This window comes from Phalaenopsis equestris, unplaced genomic scaffold, assembly GCF_001263595.1.
Source record: "Phalaenopsis equestris unplaced genomic scaffold, ASM126359v1 Scaffold000088, whole genome shotgun sequence".
NCBI classification, from domain to species: domain Eukaryota; kingdom Viridiplantae; phylum Streptophyta; class Magnoliopsida; order Asparagales; family Orchidaceae; genus Phalaenopsis; species Phalaenopsis equestris.
In genome coordinates this window covers 338,169-361,886 of record NW_018164530.1, presented here as the reverse complement: position 1 = coordinate 361,886, position 23,718 = coordinate 338,169, and the positions used below count along the sequence as shown (strand labels likewise).

General features: G+C 36.1%; 2 protein-coding genes and 1 pseudogene across 2 annotated transcripts in view; 2 read left to right on the top strand and 1 right to left on the bottom strand.

Annotated features, from left to right (window-relative positions):
• The first annotated feature begins 30 nt into the window (after positions 1–30).
• LOC110019959 lies at positions 31–4,168 on the top strand (annotated as a pseudogene).
• A 3,702-nt stretch (positions 4,169–7,870) lies between these two features.
• LOC110019967 lies at positions 7,871–9,846 on the top strand. Its single transcript, XM_020717881.1, has 2 exons — positions 7,871–7,973; positions 8,278–9,846. Exons 1-2 carry the CDS (start codon positions 7,932–7,934, stop codon positions 9,556–9,558), a joined length of 1,323 nt encoding a protein of 440 aa, XP_020573540.1. The 5' UTR covers positions 7,871–7,931; the 3' UTR covers positions 9,559–9,846.
• Positions 9,847–16,355: 6,509 nt separating this feature from the next.
• LOC110019933 (protoporphyrinogen oxidase, chloroplastic) overlaps positions 16,356–23,718 on the bottom strand; it is a 20,993-nt gene continuing 13,630 nt past the window's right edge. The window contains exons 7-9 of the mRNA XM_020717815.1: positions 17,651–17,810; positions 17,346–17,449; positions 16,356–16,910 (exon numbers count right to left, since the gene is read on the bottom strand). Coding sequence (XP_020573474.1) covers positions 16,611–16,910; positions 17,346–17,449; positions 17,651–17,810 — 564 coding nt within the window. The 3' untranslated portion in view covers positions 16,356–16,610. The remainder of the gene's footprint in view (positions 16,911–17,345; positions 17,450–17,650; positions 17,811–23,718) is intronic.

Genomic DNA, 23,718 nt, shown 5'->3' with positions numbered 1-23,718 from the left:
ACTGCGTTATATATATCTGTGTGTAGCCTTCCTCTCCAGCCTGCAAGTCTCAGACTCTAAGTGCCTTTCCTTTCTTCGCTGGAGCTAATAAGCTTCAATGCAAGCAAAAAGTTTTCTTCTTTTGAGTTGCCGTCCCGCTCTCTTGCCTGTTCAAGGTTCTATTCTTGTCATATTCCTGTTTCTCGACTTTCAAATGTTGTTTTTTTTCTTCCTGTTTCTAAGTTTGATTTAAGGTTCTGTTATATTGCAGAAGCTATCCATTCTCTTTTATATCAATTTAACTATAAATCCTTATGCTCGATGTTGTTTCACAGGAATGCATAACGTTGGGATTTTGGAAGTGCGGAGTGCAGAGCATTTCCACTGTAAATAGTTGGGGAAAAGAATAGATCCTACAATCTTTGTCTTTTAATCTGAATATTCCTAAACGCTGGGATCTTTGAGCGAAAGCATCTGCTTTGCTAAGAGGCGAATAGAAGCATGGAGGAGACTTTTGTGCCTTTCCGTGGAATCAAGAATGACCTTCAAGGAAGACTGATGTGCTACAAGCAGGATTGGGCTGGAGGATTCCGAGCAGGCATCAGGTTCTGATTCATTATGAGTCATTTAAGTTACTGGATCATGGTGTAAATCTGATAATTTATCTTTTCTCCTTTGCATTTTGCATAAAGAATATTGGCTCCTACAACCTACATATTCTTTGCTTCTGCAATTCCTGTCATATCATTTGGGGAGCAATTGGAAAGAAATACTGGTAAGCGGCATCTGAAGTTCATCATTAAGACAGGCTCAAAATACATATTGGTTGCTAACTGGAGTTGGATTTCCTGCAACTGCCTGATTTTACTTTTGGAAAGTGACTGATAATTAAAATGAAAACTGTTGACAGATGGGATTCTGACTGCTATTCAAACCTTAGCATCCACATCCCTCTGTGGGATTATACACTCATTTGTTGGAGGCCAGCCTTTACTGATCCTTGGAGTTGCCGAGCCAACTGTGCTTATGTACACATTCATGTTCAACTTTGCTAAAGATAGAGCAGACTTAGGCAGAAAGCTATTTCTAGCATGGACTGGATGGTAAGCTAATTATTTCAAATAGTTGGTAAATCATTATTTTGAAGGCAATCTAGACTTATCCTATGTTGTTTGGTATGTCAGGGTGTGTGTATGGACTGCTTTCCTGCTCTTCTTATTGGCTATTCTTGGTGCATGTTCAATTATCAATAGATTTACAAGAATTGCCGGTGAGCTATTCGGGATGCTGATTGCTATGCTTTTTATGCAGCAGGCAATTAAGGTAAGCACAGATTACATCTAACTTTCCCTGCTTTAAGGTTGTTTGTATTGAAGTTTTTTCATAAGCTCTTGTATACTGTCAGCTTTTATGTGGCTTTCAATTTTAGAGCAGATATAATCTTAGGAATTTGAAATTAACAATCTTTTTTATTCAAGTTTATAGAAGCAGCTAACATGGTGAAACAGATGTGAACTGAATTATGGAGAAAATTATATATAAGTTGAGGTAATTAAGGGTTTCATGTTGTAGGGTCTTGTGGATGAGTTTCTCATACCAGAAAGAGAGAATCCAAAGTTGTTGGAGTTCATTCCATCTTGGAGGTTCGGCAATGGAATGTTTGCTTTGATTCTGTCGTTTGGTCTGCTGCTCACAGCATTGAGAAGTAGGAAGGCTAGATCGTGGCCATATGGTTGTGGTATGTCATCAATGTACTGCAAGCTTCTTTCATTTATTTTAGTACAAAAATACTTCAAAAGCTGAGGGGAACAAAAATGTATTTTCTATCATTATTTAAATACCTTATGCTTTTCATCAATTTTCCTCTACATTTTATATTTAAAAGGTGAGGGGAACAAATGGTTGTAGGTTGGTTGAGAGGCTTCATTGCAGACTATGGGGTGCCTTTGATGGTTCTAGTATGGACTGCAATTTCTTATATACCATCCAGTAGTGTTCCGAAGGGAATTCCCAGACGCCTTTTCAGCCCAAATCCATGGTCACCTGGTGCATATAAAAACTGGACTGTTATCAAGGCATGCTTTCTTCATCTTCCTTCGAAATTGAGGAGTATATTTGTGGATTGTGCAGCATGTTTTTTTTATTGCTCCATTACTCGGGTGTGTTAACCAATCAAAGCATTAAACTAAACAGGAAATGTTGGATCTTCCGGTTCTCTACATACTTGGAGCTTTCATTCCCCTGCTACAATGATTGCGGTCCTCTATTATTTCGATCACAGTGTGGCTTCTCAGCTTGCACAGCAAAAGGAGTTCAACTTGAGAAAACCACCATCATTTCATTACGATTTACTTCTTTTGGGCTTTTTGGTGCTTTTTTTTACTCAACTCCTACATGCCATTATAAGTTCTAAATTTTTTCTCATAAGGAAGCCAAAGTGCCTAAACTTGTGAATTTTGATCATTTGTTGTAGTCTATGAGTACTGGCTCAAATTATATCTCTCTTCCTTTTTTTTCATAGACTTTATTATGTGGTCTATTGGGGATACCGCCATCAAACGGTGTCATCCCCCAGTCGCCCATGCACACGAAGAGCTTGGCTACCCTCAAACATCAGGTAAGCTGCCAAAGATCCAACAAAATAGTAAGAAAAATCACATTTATCATTAAATGCCTCCTAAATTCATCGCAATTGTGATTTTTATTTTTGTAGCTTCTGCGCAACCGGCTAGTAGCCACCGCCCATCAAAGCATGAACCAGAATTCTAGCTTAAGTCAACTATATGGAAACATGCAAGATGCATATCAGCAAATGCAGACACCACTGATCTACCAGGAACAATCTGCTCGGGTATGACAAGCTCTAAATTCTTCATACTGCGTTGCTTGTAATCAGTTTTCACAATAGAAAATTTTGCATTTAGGGATTGAATGAGCTGAAGGAATCTACCATCCAATTGGCTTCAAGCTTGGGAAGCATTGATGCCCCTGTGGACGAGTTGGTTTTTGATGTTGAAAAGGAGATTGATGATCTACTGCCTGTTGAGGTCAAAGAGCAACGTCTTAGCAACTTGCTGCAGTCGGCCATGGTAGGATGCTGTGTTGCAGCCATGCCAATCCTTAAAAAGATTCCAACTTCTGTGTTGTGGGGCTACTTTGCTTTCATGGCCATAGAGAGCTTACCTGGTAACCAGTTTTGGGAGAGGATCCTCCTGCTCTTTACAGCACCAAGTAGAAGATACAAGTACTTAAAACTCTCTTACATTTCTTCATTTTTTTCAAGTTCTTCTATGTCATTACTGATCAACTATAGTGGCATTTAGAGTGCTTGAAGATTACCATGCAACCTTTGTGGAGACCGTGCCATTCAAGACCATTACAGCTCGCTCTTCCAAACTGCTTATCTGCTGATATGCTTTGGGATCACTTGGATTCCTATTGCAGGAGTCCTTTTTCCCCTTATGATCATGCTTTTAGTACCCGCAAGGCAGTATCTTCTTCCCAAGCTCTTTAAAGGTGCCCACCTCACAGATTTAGATGCAGCAGAATATGAGGAATCCCCAGCTCTCCCACTCAACCAAGCAATGGTAACATTTTTTTTTTTTTTGTTTTAATCATTCTGTACAATGAAATGCTTCCGAAGATTGAAGAATTTGAATTCTTATTACATCCATTCACCTAACAGGAGATTGAAGGTTGCACGAGACCATCTTTTTCTCATAGTGGGGAGATTCTTGATGAGATAATCACCAGAAGCCGTGGTGAGGTTAAGCACATGAATAGTCCCAAAATTACTAGCTCAACGGCTACACTAACCAGAGATCTCAAAGGCTTTAACAGCCCCAGACTCTCTGAGAAAGGATTAAGTCCTCGGCTTAGCGAACTGAAGCAGGAGCAAAGTCCTCGGCTTGGTAGGAGAGCATCATTCAGCCCTGGTACTGGAGAAATAAGGCTTTCAAAGTTGGGACAGGGATCTCGAGAGTCAACTCCACAGTAGTAACAGGGAAGGAACATTCCTATTTTAATCAGCCATACCTCTACTGTTGTTCCCTTTCTTGCTAACTTGTTCACATGTAATTCTTAGTTGTTTGGAACATTGTATGCTCTTTGTTTTGTCGTTCTCTTTCTTCTTAAGTGTAAATCTCTAGCTTTCATTTTTTTTACCACTGAAAGGAAACTCTAGCTATATAAGAGATTTATATTTTCAATAAAAAATCTCTGATTTTTTGTTAGGACTTGCATGCTTTGAATGCATAAATTTGTTATTTTGTTCTTCTTTAATGCTGATAGCTGTGCGTTGCTTCACTGATCAGTTACGAAAGAATATAAGAGTGGATATATAGGAATAAAGGCTATGAGGATTTGATGAGTGCTATAAATTTTCTCTCTTGGATACCGCACAACTTGTTGAAAATTGAAGTTTAATGTAATATCTCTGGTATCAAAGAGATTCATACATTTTCTTGGCTAGCCTGTTGAGGGATAATGTTGATGCTTTAGGCTCTATTTTACTGTTGATTTCTTTTTATGCAATATTCTCAGTAGTAAAATAGAGCCTAAAGCATCTGCATTATTGCTTGAGAGTATAAATTCTGATTCATAATCAACACAATGTATATATGATGATTCAAAGTTTCCCTTCCCTTGTAAATTAATGGTCATAGTATGAAATTACTTTGCAAAGTTATCGTCATGTTTTTCTTGAATATGTGAATCTTAGATAAATGTTTGTAAAATGAGAAGGATTGACAAGAACTTACAATGAATGAATTAATCCAGGGATGGACTCACCCATTACTGGAGAAAATAATGAATGAATCAATATGAAATAAATAAAGAAAGAAACATGAATGGCTTTACTCAGCCCATTAAATTCTTTCAAGGATTACTAAATGTATCAAAGGTGATGCGATTGTATTATTATACAATTCGCTTGGGCTCTTTTGACTTCAACATGTTCTGTATGTTGTCCACAACTTGATTAAAGTATTGATCAGCATATTTAGCTAATTCACCAAGTTTCAAAATTTATCTCATATTTGGTATACAACTTTAGGTGATGGATCAATGCGGGGTGCGATGGGAGTTAGAAGAGGAGCTTGGATAAGACTAATTAGTCGAGTGAATCTAATATGCCTTCCGCTGTTCGAGTGAGTCCAATAATCTTACTATTCTTTAGTTATTTTCCATGAAACTTGTGAAATATCCTCATTGGCTTTCCTTGTGGTGGTCTAATGTGATGCCTCGTGTTAGATGAAGGTTGTAATTGAATTGAGCTATGTGTGTATATATATAGATTATGTGATCCTGATTTGTCCATGGATTCGCATACAAAAAATAAAATAATAGGAGGGTTAGAGCTCGGAGAATAGAGAAAGAAATCCCAAGAATATGAGTAACTTTTAATATTTAAGAATTTCCCATCTTTTCTATATTGATTGCTTCTATTTATAGAAGATTTGCATACACCTTACAAGATAGTCTTATTTACACACTAATCTGAAGAAATATCCTCTTTGTTTTCTTCTAGCAAACATGTTATAATAATTATTTTTCATAATGTCTCAACTAAATAATCGCCCCTCATAAATGTTGCTCTTTTGACATTTCACCTTTAGTAACACTCATGCAAGCCTATTTGGTTCTGAGGCCATTCCGATCACCTTGAGAAGCTTTGTGATAAATTATAAAAAGAGGAGATAGAAGATAGAAAATGTTAATGTAAAAGTTGAATACATTATGTAGGAAATGATTCTTATATCATTACATTTCCCTACTACAACACTTAGTTTAAATAAGCGATTGCATATGTGATTAAGAACATTTCCCTACTACAACACTGAGTCATATGATGTTTAGGAGGAGGTTGGGCAATAGTTGGCGGCGGAGACGACGATAGGAAAGATGATATGGGTGATGGAGGATTGTAGGGGTGTGAAGGCGTTTAATTGGTACTTGTCTAGAATATATGTTTTTGGTTGTGTATTATGTGATGATGAAGTGATAGGTTTAGGAAGTAGTGGTGAACACTAATTAGGAGGAGATTGAAGTTGGAGTGAAAGAAGTCAAGGCTGAACTTTTAGAAGAGTTGTTTATAAAATGTACGAGAGAAAGGGGATTTGAAAAAAAGAAAAAATAATAGTTTCTAAAGGAAACAATAGCAAATCCCTGAGAGGTTGTTTCTTGTGAGGCCCCAACCATCATTCTTTCGATTCCTATAGAAATCTTAATGACGGCGGATCCAATACCTGTTGAAGTGGCTTTGATTTTGAATTTGGCTCGGGCCAGATTTAGAGAAACAAGCTATTTATTTGTTCTTTATAGATAAAACTCCAAGTTAGAAAGTATGAGATATATTTATTGGATAAAAATAAGCATTGAGAATTCGAACGAGTTAGATTTATGCATACAATCGACTTCATGTTCAGTGAGCTCATGGGTGATAATCACATGGCAGACCAGGACACAAGTGGATGGAGGGGTCGGATTGAATTGTTAGGTGTTGGTGTCCCCCTGGGAGTGAACTTTTAGTTCCTGGTCAAATTACTTCACTAGAGTGATCTGCCTAATTTGTCTCATCAGCTCAATAGGCCGACTAACTGTACGCCTCTTAACTCCAACTTAGGAACTTTTGATCATACATATATAAAAAATTTAAAAAAAAAAATTGTAAAATTCATTTATCTGTTCATATATTTTAGCAAGCAAAACTTTCAAATATAATGTAAGACTTAAAAGTTATTGATCAAAAAAAGGGCAAATGAGAACAAAGCTATTAATTAAAAAAATAGCTTATAAATAGATTGGCGATTTCGCACCACATTCACACTTAATAATCGACAAAACTTCGGGCTGCTTTAGGCAGACGCATTTTTTTATAAAAATTATTATAGAATTATTATGATAAAATGGATTTTTATTAAGGTTGAAGTCTTTTTTTACTTTGGGCTGCTTCAAGTTTTAGTTTTTATTAGAAGATTTACATACGAACCACTCAATTATTATATATTTACATATCTGACACCTAAATCTTAATTTTTACATGCATGTCACCTTATCTATGCATGAAAAAGACATATTTCACAATATTCTTTTATATGATATAAAAGATTTGGGCATTATAAATGTTGAAAGTAAAATTAAGTGTTAGATACCTAATACATGTGAAATGCGGGGTATGTTTGCAAATGCTACCTTTATTTTTAATGGAAAAACTATACTTAATGAGAAAAACGATGCAGCTTTCCCCTATGAAACATACATAATATTCTGCGGTAATTTACTTTGCTGAAAAACATGGTAAAAATGCAAATCACAAGCAACCTAAATTAATACAAGTTTTACGGAAAATGGACAGATAAAGCAGAAAGAATCGGGCAGAGAGAATAAACGTTTTCTTTTCCCTTTTTCTTTTCTCTTCTCTTCCATTTGCTGCAGCTCCTCTACTTGCATGGCGATTGACAATTGGGGTAAAAAAAATGAAGGTTCATGACACTTAATCAAATATTTATAAAAAGAAACCATAAAATTATTGAAAATATTATTATACATTTACACATCATACCTATCTCAAAATAAAATCAATAAATTTAAATTCATTTTAAACAATACTTAAAATATTCTGATCCAATTTTTTTTTCCTTGACATAATTACGAAGTGCTTTAACGGAGATAAAACCAGTTTAGGGTTATTATATTACTCTGGCAAGTCTTGTAGTCCAAGAATATATCTATTTTTAATTTTGCTGAATGGAAAAATCTTCAATTATATGGAATCAAATAGTTGGCCCACATGCATGATAACCCACACAGTTCATGGCTATGAATGTAACCTTCTTGAGCTTGTGGCCTACAGCCTGACAATGACAAGTGACTACAAGTCTTTCAAGTCTTTCTCTCTCTCTCTCTCGGTTTCATCTCTATCTAACCTTTGTTGGCTTAAGCTAAAATCTATGGCCTCTGTGAGTTCGAAGACAGATGAAATAGTTGATGAGGTATGTATTGCAATCTAAAGCACTAGTCTTCCTTTCCCTTTTGCTCTTTTTCTTGTTCTCTGTTTCTGGGAATCATCAGCAACAGAATAACTTGCTAGAACTACAATCACTGGAACAAACTCTACACAACGCAACAATTTTGTAGTTCTTTAGCCCTCATAATAAACTGGCACAACACCCAACATATATTTTCATCTACAGTATCTCTCTCGCTCTCTCTCTCTCTCGCTCTCTCTCTCTCTCTAGCTTTGCTTTTTAGAAAGTTTTTTAATTGATACCACCCATGCTGAAAACTTCGAAACAGAAATTGGAAGAGAAAAATGAGGTTGATGATAGGAATACTGAGACACAGAGTGCAATTATCTCAGAAGAAAAGCCTGTATCTGAGGATGTTTCTATAGTTGAAGAGCTTGAAAAGAGTGGAAAGATAAAGGAAGTTGAGACGCCGGAAAATATTGATGCTGATTCCATTTATCCAAAAATTGAAGTAGATGTGAAAGATCTAGAAGTTGAGACTGGCATACCTGAAGAACAGAAAAAAGAAAGTTCAGATGCTGTAGTTCCTGATGTTTCTAAAGCAACACAAAATGATGATCTTGATGCTCCGACCAGCATTGAGGTTCCTCTGAGGGGTCTAGAAGTTCAATCTGCCTTTCCTGAAGAACAGAAACAAGAGAAAATAACAGAAACTCAAGAGCCAATTTCATATGGAGCTACAATTAATAATGGACGTGAAGTAGTCAAGTCCTCATCACATGAAGAAAAGGGTTCAAGAGATGCAGAAGCTGTTCAGAAAGAGGAGGAAAGTTCGGAGGAGATAACTGAGAATCTAGTTGAAACACGTGAAGCTAAAACTGAAGTAGCCCAGAATTCCACAGACATCGGTGCAGCTGAATTCTCTTGTGATGAAGTAAGAGCTCCTGAAACTATTGAAATGGTGAAGAAAGAAAAGAATGTGAGCTCTAACATTGAAAAGGAAGGCATTGAAGCAACGGTCAAGGATGGCAATATTGTTCCTGAAGCAAGTGAGGTTCCTTTCAAGGACAAGGAAGTTTCTGCTAGCGATGAGAAAAAGAGTGAAAGCTTCAAAGATGTATATGCAGCTTCAGTGAAGGCGCCTAAAGATTTCACCACTGTTGAAGAGTCGCCTGAACAGGTGATCGAGGAAAATAAGAATGAGAGTTCCAAAATCACTGCCGAGGCTGTGAAAGATATCGGACCATCAGAAATGGTTGAGGAGAAAAAGAATGAGTCCAAAGATCATAGCATGGTGGAAAAGAATGTTCAAATTCCAGATGATAAAAAGGAACTGCAATTAGAAGAAACCATACAAATTGCAATAGATAAATCAGAGAAGAAAGAGTTGGGAGCAGAAAAGGAAGACAGCCAGAAATCAAAAGATGTAGATCCGATTTTACCATCCGATACTGCTGATACAAAGCTGATTAAAAAGTCAACTAAATCTGAGTCGGGCAACTTCTTCTCCAAGGCAAAGCGCTCAATTGTGAAAGCAAAGAAAGCAATCCTTGGAAAGTCAGCAGGACCCAAGACGGTGTCATCAGAAATCAAAGATGGCAGCAGTTAAATAGATCAGAGGGGAAATTAGTTTTTATGGTTTTCATGTCTGTTGTGTCATATATGCTGTAGAGTTTTACGAACTTGCCTCTATAGGCGTGAAATATGGAAAACAGCGTATTATATGGTTATTATTGTTTCCCTTAAGGTGGTGTTGTGATATATTAACTTTTAAACGTTTGGATCAGTTCAGACATTCTTTTGTTGACTATTTAGGAGTGCAATGTATTTTATAAACTACGAACAATATTTGCTTCATCATTAGTGCAATTTTTGTGTGACAAAAATATTTCATAGTTTGTGTTCTCAAACTAGGAAGTGATATCAGTTAAGTCAAAAAGAATAAAGTGGAGATTGCCTTACTAAGGAGGCAATGCACACCCATATTATCCAGGCTCAGTTGAATCACTGGGTGAAATACAAAGTGCACCTACTGAGTGCGAGCAAATTATCACAAGCAATTACAACCTCAAACACAAATAGAACAAATAAGAGAAATGACAGCACAAATAGTTTTTATGCTTGACATAAAACAAACCTATTTATTTCCCAAGCCTAGGCTCTCCCCCGCTAGATCCCTCATTTGACACACGAACCTTAGTGCTCTTTAATAAGAGAAATAAAGATCAAATTATATCACTCCGAAAAGCATACAAACTCACTTTAAAGCGTGAACAGCTTAACTGTACCGCGCACGTGTGCTTGAGCCAGTCAAGAGAATAAACAATGCTCTTAATATTTTGAGATATTTCAAAAAAAAAAAAAAAACCAAAAAAAACCATAAGAGTAAATTTGAGGAAGTATTTTGAGCATTTTGAGACCCGATCTCACACTCATTTTGAAGCATATGCAATATATTTTTTGCTAAAAAATAATTGCTGAAAATGAAAAAAAGGTGCAAATAAAAAAAAATAGCTTAGCTTTGGCCCAATCCTCCACATGCCAGGTTATACACTCCAACAATAGTCCAAATTACAAAAAGAGTAAAAAAAATGAACTCTAGTGAATTCAAATACGCCCAAACACACACACGAGTCATTTGAGATTATAATGTCATTAAAAAGGTATTCATATTTATCAATAACTAATTTGAAGATGGAAATTGCAATGTGAATATCTAAAATCATCAATGGATGGGCCAGCTAGCCAGAATCAACATAGTCAAGTAATAAAGATCGATTTAGAGGCGCCCAATCAAGTTCCACACAAATTCAAATGTTTGGGTGCCATTAAATTTGACTTAAATAAACATTAATTATAATTTTACACATTTTTAAATTAACCTTTGTTAAATCTATAAATAGGCCAACATGACAATTCAATAATAAGATGGATTTCAAAATTTAAAGAGGAAAGTTAAAGGACTCGAGAAATTTCTCAACTTCAAATAATTTTGGCTAATTGGATTCTCTAGGATAGATTCATCTATCAAAAGTTCTATCAACACTTAAGAGACCTTCTAGAAATTATCATAAAAAAAAGAAACAGGCTTTTTGAAATTTTGTGAAAATTCCACAAACTCTGTGAAAACTCTATTGAAACTTCTATTAGAACTCTGCAAAATCTTCGTGAAGAACTCTGTGAAAATTTATGATGAACTTTTATCGGACTTTTCAAAGGATTATACCAAAAATTCTATCAAAATTCAAACAATATTTGATTGATACCAGACAAATATTTTATTTAGACCCAAGCAAACTCTGTTAAAGATGTGCAAAATTTCTGTAAAATCAAATACTCTTCATGCCTGCATATATGGAACCCAATTTTGGTCAATCTAGTGTAGAGTAAAAAGAAAATAGCCGGATTGAAGGACAAGGGTTCTCCCTCAATAGAACAATAAGAAAACAACATATAATAAGAGATATCAAGGTAAAATAATAATTATCACCTGCAACAAAGGCAACTGAGAAGGCCAGATTTGAGAAGAAATGTAAATAGCAAACAATAGTTATAGGGCACTAATATGGTAAAGCCAGATACTAAACCATAGTATATAGAAGAAAAAAAAAAGGAAAAGAAAACAAGGTGAGTTAAACAATCCTAAGATGAGTCAGACTTGGGATATGAGCTATATGAATTTTACTGCATCCAACTCAACTCCACTCTGTTTAACTCAAGACATTAACAACATTAGTCAAGTTTTAGTCAACAAAAATTCTTTACGTTGAAAGCTCTTCAAATTTTTCAATAATAAAATAAACCTATAAGCATTATCGCTTATTTTCTTCTACATCAAAAAGAGCCATATTTTTAGCCTATAATTTAGTGATGTGCCAAGAAGATGCTTAATAAGGTGAATCATAAATATGCTTTCAAAATTTTTGGGGTCGATTATATTTTTTTATCAGCAGTTTCTAGTTGACACACCACGATCCAACTAAGCAATATAATATGCTAACACCTCAGCATTCGTGTGACTACTGTATGTGGCTCTCTAATATCAAAAACTTATTTTGATACTTTAATACATATAATAAAAAAGGGCAAACATTCGGTGAACTGCTTAACCATATTGTTAAAGGCAAACTCAAATTTTGCAATGGCTTGATCCCATGATTTAGATTGGTCCCCTGCCATGCTGCGAATCATAAAGCAACGAGTTCAGTTTACAACTTCAGCCTGCCCACCTATTTTGGGGATCAGAAAAATTGTTGAATGTCAAATTTGTGTTGAATATTTTCCATAGAAGCACATGAATTTACTTGAGAATTTAATATCGGAATTTGAAATAATAATCTTAGGCACATCATGTAGCAAATAATTTCTTAGGAGAATAAGTTGGCAATTTTAACCACATTAAAAATATTCCTATACAGAATACAATGTGTCAATTTTGAAAACCAATCAACAACAAAAAAATTAAATCATTGCAGTGTGTCACTAGCACACCCAAGACAAAATTCAAGTTGACATCTTCCAATATGATGTCTAAAACAAGCTATCAAGTGTAGAGGCCGATATTATATGAGTGTCCATCAACACATAGGCACTCTTTAAAATGTTGCACAAATTTAGCAACACTTTATTTCATTCACGAACAATCGAAATGCTCCACAGCAATAGTGATTATCTTATCGCAATTGATATGCAGTGATGATGATACACATAGAGAAGTACACAAGAGACAAAACTAAATTCCTTTAAATAAAAACCATGAAGTATATTGTAATCATCAGAGGTTGAATGCTAGCAACATTGTTCCCAAATTATACCAAAATCTTAATCATTTTCATATTAGCCTCTGATAACATCAAAATTCATAAATTTAGTACGTAAGGTAGTAAGAAAAGCAGTTTGGCAACGTAGAGTGTCAACAGCTTTGTTGAGTTGTCCGAATAGATATTTAAATACAAACATAATTTTTTTAGGAAAAGGATCATCGGAAATGCATCCCTGATTTATTTCATTTTATTTATTATTATTATTATTTTGCAAATTGATGCATTTTGATTAGTTTTCATTGTGTTGAACAAACACTTGTTGGATGATTCCCGATATTGAGGTGCATTGGTGATTGCATAAAGTTCTTGCTTATCCTTTTTCCATTTTGATGTGCCTTGCAAAGCTTCTCACTAAAAAAATTCAAGTAGTTAGCCCTCTTTAATAAAGATTGCATGAATCCAGCAACACAAGTATCCACCTTTACTTCAAAAATATGCTTAAAATCTCAGGAGTGCCCAAGTAGGGGTGAAACTAAGCTTTTTTTTCAACTTATTAAAATTAGCTACTCATTTAGGATCTTAACGCAATCTACTTTTCTTAAAGACAATTTGTGATTTGAATAGCAAGTGTACTAAAATTATGAATGAATCAGCAATAAAAATTAGCAAGGCCAAAAAAAACTTCATACCACAGAAATGGTTGGAGTCATCTTTCCATAAAGCAAAAAATCTTCTCATCGCCAACCTAAATTTTGTTGCTCTATAGCCAAGAAAAACCATAAATAAGCGTTCTTTGTAGATTAAGAACCCACTATCTTCATTCATAATCGCCAAAACCTGATAAAGGTGTGTGAGGTGTTCTTCCTTCATCTTGCTATAGACTAATATGTAATCAAAATAAATGAAAATGCATTGCCAAATAAAAGGTTTAAATACTAAAAAACGAGTCGTATGAAGGTACTTGAAGTATTACAAAGCCTGAATGGCATCACTAGCCACCCACAAAGATCATCTCCAGCCTTTAAAGTTGAATCCCATTCATCCTCAAATCAAATGAAAATCAAGCTTGGAGAAAATGCCAGAAACACCCAATTTATCAAGCAATTATTCTAATCGTGGTATCCCAAAGTTAATTATAATTTTGTTAATGGTTGAACGATCTACACATGTACACCAGCTTTCATCCCTTTTGGGAACTAATAGTGCGGATATAATACATGGAATTTGGCTTAACCGAATTAATTGCTTGGCTAGGAGATCATTGATTACCTTGTGCGAGGCATCCTATTCTTTTGAACTCATGATAATAAGGGAGGTTGGGTACACTCAACCCTGGAAAAAAAAATCAATTTGTTGTGGATAAGTTCTAAAAGGCAGCTCACTGGATACACTAGAGTGCTGGAAGTTTGAAAAGTTTTCAAAAGTTACCCAGCCTCATGTGGAAGTTCACCTTCGACCTTCAATTGAAAAGCATTGGCTAAAGAGTGTAAAACCAAATGGATTTGTTTTGGGTCAGTGCAGAACTCAACTCTTGGCATTGTGATTAGAGTCGTTTTAGATGGTTTCATCACATTAAACGTCGACTATCTGATGATTCAGTAAGGAGAGTAGATGTTTTAGATTTGATTTATGTTAAGCAAGACAGAGGTAGGCCTAAAAAGGCTTAGGCATAAAATGGTTTCGCAGACTTAAACGGATGTCATAGAATCTTTAGTTTATTTAATCGAGTCTTACCAGAAAGTAGTGTATTTATCCTTCGGTGTAGATCCATTGCTTATGGAAATTAGGCTCGTTTATTTAAACTACTGGGAATATGAGATCGGTTTATTTTCAAAATCCAAAATACTATTTTTTTTCCAAATTATATATGTATTAAATTAAATTAAAAAGGGTGTTATGATATCCATCCTAGCAACCGACAACTTACTAACTCTTCAACTTTTTAGTGCTGACATCACTTTAAACAATCTGCTCAGCATATTCACCTCCTCCCTTGATGAGTAAGTATTTTCGCTAGGGACGTTCACTAGATTTGTAGCTAGCTTGATTGCATCAATATCAATGAATGACGAACAATCGGGCATAAGGATTTGTGTCCTTCCCCTTTGGAGGCGTTATGGGCGTGTCCTAAATTGGAAGAACCTAGATACCGTGAATTTGAAGTGGGTTGGTTGGAAGGGAGTTGGGCTGGATTGGGATGTTTAAGCTAGAGCCTTTCAAATGAAGGGATATTGATTAGAACGCTAGAATTAACTAATCACAGCCTTCTATGCTAAAATAATGGCCTCAAATAATTGTCAAATAGATTGAGGGACATGACTCACGAAATGATTCCTTTAACCCATCGAGGTATTGTGACATTAAAAGTTCTTCGACTCATGCATTCAATCAATAAAATCCTTCTACATATTTGATGATCAAATGATGATCAAATGCCAGCACTAAAGGCATTGTCGATATTGATTGTATAGATTCTAAAGAGAAGAAATCAATTCCTAATTGTTTTGTGCATACTTAGACATGATTAAATTGGTCGCTTGTCTTTTCGATGATGAGCTTTTGTATTTTTTTCAACCAAGCATCAGTCATGCCCTCCATACACTAAAAAAATTTTCTATAAATTTTAACTAGTCCAAACAATCCTCAATATGCATATCTCCATTAAAATGTGATACATCAAACCAGAGTTTGAAGTCTTGTGGATATTTTTGGAACAGGTAACCTTGATTCATAGTGCACCACACCTCTAATTCTTCATCCATTTCTAATTCATAACATTTTCTAATGGATATTTTTGGATTAGGCAACCTTGATTCATCGTGCACCCAGGCCTCTAACTCTTCATCCATTTCAAATTCAGAACATTTTCACCTAAAGACTCGCCATGACGAGAAATCAAAGTCAGAATTGGTTGTCTTCAAAATATTCTCTCTATTGCGACATTTGTTAAGTATAATCTTCTGAAGATCAGCTCACCAAACACCCTAGAGCAGATTGTCGTGCTCAATGGCATGGTGCTCTCGGGCCTACTGTGTAAGAGTATTTGCCTTCAATCGATGCAGCAATAATTTTCTGCTCTTCAAAACAAATGTGGTAAGTACCTGCTCAAACAACTCCAATACGGACAGCTTATACTCATTTTAAAAATTATATATACCAAGACATTGAGAATTTTGGCATATCAAAGCGAAGACCTCTCATAACAGAATTTGTATGTGCGAAAGAAATTAAAACTCAAAATGTGTAACAAAAGCAAATAATTTTCACCAAGTTATAATGGAAAGCAATTTATGCAGTAAAAATGAAATCCTGTTGGTGAAATAAGTCCTAAAGAAAATAAGGAGTTTTTATTCAATATTACCAAATAATAGTGTTATAAACTGCTACACATTTTATTTACTTTTATCTTATATAATCATATAACAAACAAAACGATCAACAGTAATTAAAAGTTTTCCTATATTAACTAACTACAACTAAACCTCACCAAGTATATCAGAAAGCAAATATCATCATCAGAGTATACCTTATTATTATTACATCTATAAATTTATTATTTAAAGATGTCTCAAACCTACAATTTTAACATTATATAGCAAATCAAACATACTTTATCCTTAAAGGCTCATCAAAGTTTGGCATTAGCAAACCTGTAACTATGTCAACCAGTTACATATTGCTTTATGAAAAACAAGCCTGAAAAACAAGATTGCAAGACCAAAATGAGGTGACAATTACAGCACTCAGCTTAGCTCCATATTTTATAGCATATGAAAAAACATAAGAATATAGGTAACTCAAGACATTCTGCCCGTGAAAAGGGACGACAAGAATATATATAACAGATATTTTTCACGCTAGGAGCAACTGTTAATTAAAAATCCAGCTATTAATACTCTCAGCTGTATGCATACTTGGATAAAAAATTTGAAACAACTTCAGCAGTCTCATAAGCACCTTCCACACAACGGCCCAAGGCCACACCTGTAACATAATTGCCACCAAGAAATAAACCTTCAAATCCACCTTTGCTCAGGGCACCTCTCGCAGCTTCTAAATGGTCAAGATGCCCAATCAAGAACTGAGGTATGGCTCGAGGCCACATCCGTACACCAAGGACTAAAGGCACTTCAGCAGTCGGATTTATAAGCATCTTGCGAAGATCACGATCCACAGTTTCCACAAGATTACTCTCACTCTGCATATAAGAGCAACAATTTATGAAAATTTTTCATAGATTATAATCTAGGTCTCACACTGACAATATTCCTGGATGACAGCATTAACCATACTATTGGGTTTGTGTAGGAGAAAAAGTGTCTGTGTAAGAGAAGACAGCATTAACCATACTATTGGTTCCCTAAAGGGAACAATATTTCAGGCTATCGACATGAGATAAAATTACCTTAGGTGCATCAGAAATGAATGTGAGAGAAAAAGAGTTTTTGTCCCTATTCTCCATTTAAGAAGCTATGCTTATAAGATTAATGCAAATCCCATTAATAATAAAAACTTGACAAATATAGGTAATACAAAACAGCCTGTTAGGCATTCTCATTCTAAGCAAAGAAATCCAAGTACAAACTCAAAAAAAAAAAAAAAAAGATATCCCGGGTTCTAATGGATGAGATACCTTGGACAAAATATCTGTATTGGTAGATCCACCAATATAGCTAAGAAGGAGCACTCTTCCTGGAGGCGCACGATCTGGCAAGAGTGAGGAGCTATAAATGGTTCCTGGGGAGTGAAAAAATAATTAATCAACAACCTTCTCTTCAAAAAACGAATTCATGCACCATGCACCATCTTGTGAGAACATTAAAATATAACCGTAACTATATTCTGATCCAATACTGAATATGTATCAAGGGCAAATTTCTTAATATGTATTAGAAATAAACACTGTTAAAAAAGAAGAATTATTCAACGACTAAATACCTAAAGTTTCAACTCCTTGACTGCGAGGATGCAATTGCCCAAACCCCTTCAGTACACCATCTATTAAGCATTCTCTCCGAATTGCCTCTTCTGGATAAGAAATAGAAACCGCTGCTACTGGGGGGTAATAAAACTCTGATAGGGCATCTGCAGCCACATTCTGAAAAGAAGGAAAAAGGGTTATAAATAAACTTCTGAATCAAAAAGTCAAGGAAATGTTTACTTGCAGTGTCACAAAGTTGTCGGTGCTATATACATATCTTCAAGATGCCTATCAAATGTTATTAAAATAGTCAAACATCAAGAGGCCACTTAATTAGAAGTGAAATTTAATTTAAATATATGTTACTTTAAGGTACTATAAATAAAGGAGAGTTAAAAAGGCCTTCCGTGTTTTCGTTGGATATTACATACCTCTATCAGAAACGACATGGCCAGGACATATGTTGACACGCAAGAAGCATTCACACATTATTCCTAGGTCAATAAAGTTATAAACTGCTACACATTTTATTTACTTTTATCGGAAAGGGATTAAATGGTATTAAATCGGAAAGGGGAGCCACTGTTACTGTAGCAGCTACAGCAACCACGTTTGCATTGTTGTTGCAGCTTTAGTTACGTCGGCAGTAAGCTCCCTCATCATTATATTATATCTCCATATTTACCTCATATCATATCTATGTCATATAGAAGTTTTTGCTTCGTAGTAAAGAAGTTAGCAACTTGAATAGATAGCATCTATTAATAACATAACAAATATCATATGATTTCTCAAGAAATCAAACAGCCCGTACATTTTTTTCTTTTGCATATAGAAAAGCTTGCAGTGTTGCTTAAATTTCATAAAGAAAAAAAAATCTAAAGAATTATAAAAGGTGGTAATATGAATTGTAATGAACAAACAATTTCAAGATCTAAATAAATTTCTATGCGATTTTGCTTCCAGCATAGTGTTGCACTTTATCCATTCACAGCAGAGTATATTAAATTAAAAAGATTCATAAGATGATAATAAAAAATTGCAATATTTTCCAAGGTAAAACAACAAATGTCTATCTCAAATAGATCTAAAGATGAGTGATGGAAATCTAGATTTTATTCTCATTGGAGGTGTTACAATCTATATTTTAATTCAAGTAATTAGAGCATCTAAGTAATGATGGCCGGAAAAAGTTGGATTTAATTTCCTATATTTAGGTAAATCTATACGGGTTAACATTATTCAATTTTAACTCAAAATACATTAATTCAAAACAATTGCGTGGAGTTGGAGCATTGGAGTACAGGAGAGGCAGTTTAGCGCAGCGGCAACTAAATTATTCCTAAAGTGGACTTGCCCATTATTTTGAATCAAACTGAGCTGGGGAATTGAAAATTGCATTTATGTGAGAAGTACTAGTGGTATTTTTTTCATTCGAGGCTGTGCAAGATCTCAAACAGTGCTTGCATGTGTCTGCTAGATGGATTTTATGGTTTTACCGCAACTATGAGTTTTTTTCCTGAACAGGACTTGTAGTTTCTGCAGGAAAGATACATGCAAATGATCCGGCCACTAATTTTAGCATACTGCGTTAGCTTGTTTCACTGTTTTTCGGTTGTTTACAAATTTTAAATTAAAGAGGGGTTTTTTTTTCTTATCTTTAAAAATTAAAAATAGTGAAATTGAAATTACTTGTATATTAAGAGTTTATAAATAGTTCTTCTAACAGCTTCGACTAAAATAAAATCATCCTTCAATTTCAATCTTCAGAGTGCAAGTTGAATATGTGATTCATTTAATTGACTTTTTAGTGCACTTAATTTTGATTAAAAACTGCTACATCAAAACTATAATTTGTGAAGATTAAATTAAATTGCTCATTGATTTTATATGTTTCTAATTTATAGCTTAAATTCTTGGATTACTTGAATATTTCATTATCAAAAAAAAGATCAAAATGGTCCTTAAACTATTTGTATGAGGCATTTTAGTTCCAGACTTGTAATGTGTTCAACTTGGTCCCCTTAAATACTCGATGAAAATAATCTCTGTTAAAATATTTTGGACCAAAAATGTTAGTCAATGGGCCCTTTTGAATCAAATTTTAGCATTTAAGATAATAACTTAAACAATAATAACACGAAGCCACTAAGTGGGGTTGGCAACATGAATCCTTTTTCTCCATTGTGTCCTATTAATTGTCATATTTTCATTTAATTCTAACAAATTAAGAACACCTTTTATACAAAGTGATGAAGTCTTTTTAGGTCATCAGATGATCGACGTTTTAAGTGACCAAACCATCTAAGGAAACTTTCTCTAATCTTGTGATGTCGAGGTTAACCCAAATCACAATAGAAAAACACGTATTATTATTGAAAGACAAATAGGTGGTTACAATTCACATATTGAAGGGGAAATGAAACAACAGAAACAAAAAAACACAACTAAAATATATCCCATGGTTGGAGGTCAGCGAGGTGGGCTGGAATGGGTAAGTTGGGTACTGGGACGTGGCAGATTCAGCGGGTAAGGTTTCTAGAAGGTGGAAGTGTTGTGGTAAGGCCAGTCAAGGGTTGGAACAGCAACGAGGTGGCACGGGGGGATGGATTTGAGGGGCTGGAACAGAGAGGACAGCATGGGAAACAGTTGGGACAGCAGCTAGGTGGTGGCAGAGGGTGGTAAGGGCGGTTAGAAAAGCTGGGGGAGACTGGAGATGGTAAGGGGTAGGGTTGGACAACAGGTAGGTAGCAACGGAGAGTGGTGATGAAGATCGGAATGGTTGCAGCAGCGATGGAGGTGAATTCTAGAAGGTAGCAACATGTGGGAAGGGGTGGGGCGCAGGTTTTGGAGGCAGCGGTGCGTTGGAAATGGAGGCATGGTGGCGGGGAAGGCGGGGAAGGGCAGGTACATCAACCCTTTGTTGTCCTGGATAACGACAACAAGCAGAAAAGCAGTTGGTGGTGGCTGGAAGATAAAAAACTGCAGGAAGAAATAGCAAGACTGTTGTTCCGGGTGGCTGCAGCAAGGACGGTGTTGTAGGGAGTATTGTTGGCGGAAGAGGATAGGGGATAATCACCACCTCGGGAGAAAGATACAGTCGGAACACCACCCAATTGCTCGAATACAGCCCTCCAAGGGAGAAAATGAACGTCGAAGGCTGTCCTAAACAAAACACACGAAAAACTAACCCTAAAACATCAGGAATATAAATATATAAAAAATTAGATAGCAAGAGATAGACCAGTAGGGTCGGCCGACCCGAAAGGCAAAAAAACTTGGACTGATTCGGTACAAAATTGAAAACGGCGGCCAGCATGGTCGCGAGACTGTCGCAGCTCGCGAACGGGGGATGTACTATAGCAATGTTCCCATAGGGGTGTGGAATCAACGATGGAGGCTTCTGCATCAATCACTCGGAGTTGGAGGAGCTTCGACCTCATATGTTGAAGCTTTTGTCTCCTCATAGTGGTTAAGTCATCCCCAATGAAGATATCAAAACTGGCATAATCTTCTGGAAAGTCAATCATGTAGGTGTGGACATTCTAAAGCACATCCTAATAGAATAACTATTCATTGTCTCTTGACACAACCTGAGCGGGAGCTACATAAAGACAGGTTCTCACAAGACAAAACCCAATTAAGTAAATATATAATATAATTCTTCCTCTCCTCGTACTCGGCTGAATGTGTCCGATAAAAAAGACTATCAGAAGGGGGCCAACTCTGGAACAACATATTTGGCAAGCTAAACAACTCTGTCTAGCAACAATTTAGTAAAGACATCTCATTCTCTAATAGGACCTAGATCGCATTGAAAATTTTTCTTACCCATTAAGCTCCTAAGATAATTCTTAAAGTTGTGGTTCATCCCTCCTGTTTGAACATCTCATGGTGGGTACACTTCTAAACTGAATCTAATATCCAAATAACTCTATATAATCTTCTAGATGTGGAACAAAAGAGCCTCGTTTTTTACATATTGGACCTTTCTCAATAGGGGAAACGCAAAAAGAAGTCTATAAATCTGATAAATCAAAATTACTCTTATCTAGGATTGTCATGTCTCTAGAATTGGTTCCTCAAACTCAAGACTGTAATGAACCATCGCTATTAATTTGGTTGGAGTCTCTCTCATGAGCTCAACTAGAACTTGTGCATCTTTTACTCATCAGTTGGAAGATAGTACTCAATTGTGTCATCGCCTTCTTCAATGTCTACTATGTCATTACTTATTTTTTCAACAATGTCCTACTCAATAAAACAGATTGTTCCACTGGTTGTGCAATTTAACTCAATATGCTCAAATCCATGACACTTGAAACACTTCTTAGCAGGGACAAATTTGAGAATGATGGTTGGTTGCACATGTTTTCCACTCAGAATTAGTGGCTCCTTAAGTGGGGTCAACTTGAATGTTCTCTTGGGTGTTTTGTAACTATAAGATACTGGGGTTGAACTCTATCTGTAAGATGTGATGGTCGCCCGATGACGTGGTCTCTCCACTTTTAAAAAAGGGGTCTAAACATCTGATTTATAGTAAGCTGGTAGGAACACGTGATGTATCTTATGTTTCATCTTGGACCAAGTAGTGATTGTCTTCTCCCTCACGCTGATGTAGATGCTTCAAATTTTCTCAAGCTAGTTTCAACGTTATGTCCAGTGAGACCTCTAAACACTCAAAGACACATTTCAAGGTCCAGAGTCACTTGATGAACTCATCTAGATCTATGTGGTTGTCGAAATATGGCAAATCAACATTCTTCAAAATTTCAGCTTCTCAGGTATTATAAGTCACGTCTTCGAGGTAGAGGTTTTTCATCCCTATAATCTGGATGGTGGATGAGATTCACTTCATTTTTTTGATCTAGCAAGTCATTGTTTTGGTTATGGGTGCCCCGTCTGGATTGGCTCCTCTCGATGTTCGCAAGCCTTTGTTGTAGTTGGTGAGTTTCCCACTGCATATCCTTAGAAATCTCTTAGACGCCTCTTCGTGAATTTCACATAAACGACATTGTGTCATTTCCCCTAAATCAAATTTTTGATGGTTATCTCCTTGGTGGCATGGCTAGATTTTGAGTGTGGGTAGGTGGAATGAGGTGTGTAAGGGTAATGTAGGGTGAGAAAGAAAAATTTTATGTTGAGATAAGATTGGGTATTAGTGGATGCTAGAAACCTTAGCATAGAACTAAGATTAGGCTAGCTCGGACACCAAATGATATCGGAGTTAACCCAAACCATAATAGAAAAAATAAGTATTATTATTGAAAAACAATTAGGAAGTTACAATTCACGCTGAATGGAAAATGCAACAATAGAAACAAATAAACACGACTAAAAAGTATCTCATAGGTGGTGGAGATCAGTAAGGTGGGTAGGTTGGAGTGTTGAAAGGTAGTGGACTCAGCAGATAAGATTTCTAAAAGGTGGATGAGTTGTGATAAGGCCTGTTAGGGGCTGGAACAGCAACAAGCCAACGCATAGGACAGATTTGGGTTGTTAGAATAGCGAGGACAGCACAGGGAACGATTGTGACAGCAGCTAAGTGGTGGAGGAGAGTGGTTGGAAAAGTTTGGGGAGGTCGGAGATAGGGGCTGGACAGCAGGTAGGCAGCGACGAAGCGTGGTATGTGCAACTGAAATGATTGCGGTAGCGAGGGGCGAATTCTAGAAGGTAGCAACTTGTGGGAAGGGGAAAGGCGCGAGTTCTGAAAGCGATGGCGCATTGGAAGGGGAGGCAAGGCGGTGGGGAAGGCTGGAAAAGGCGAGGACAATAACTCATTGTTGTCCCAGTTGGCAGCAACAAGAAGAAAAGCAGTTGGAAGCTGGTGGAAGATAGAAAGCTGCAGGAAGAAATAGGACAATTGTTCGGAGCAGATGTGGCAAATAGGGTTGTCAAAATTGTCAAAAAAGTTCGTTGTTCGCGAACAGCTCGTGTTCGACTCGTTTGTTAAGTAAACGAGTCGAACGCGAACAAATTTTTAAAGCTCGAATTATAAACGAGTTGAACACAAACTGCTCTTTGTTCGCTCGCGTTCGGCTCGTTTTAGCTCGAAATATATATATATATATATATATATATATCT

Coding starts and splice junctions, on each gene's coding strand:
- LOC110019967 (XM_020717881.1), top strand. CDS start 7,932: ATGGCCTCTGTGAGTTCGAAGACAGATGAAATAGTTGATGAG. Junction 7,974..8,277: donor CAGATGAAATAGTTGATGAG/GTATGTATTGCA, acceptor ACTTCGAAACAG/AAATTGGAAGAGAAAAATGA.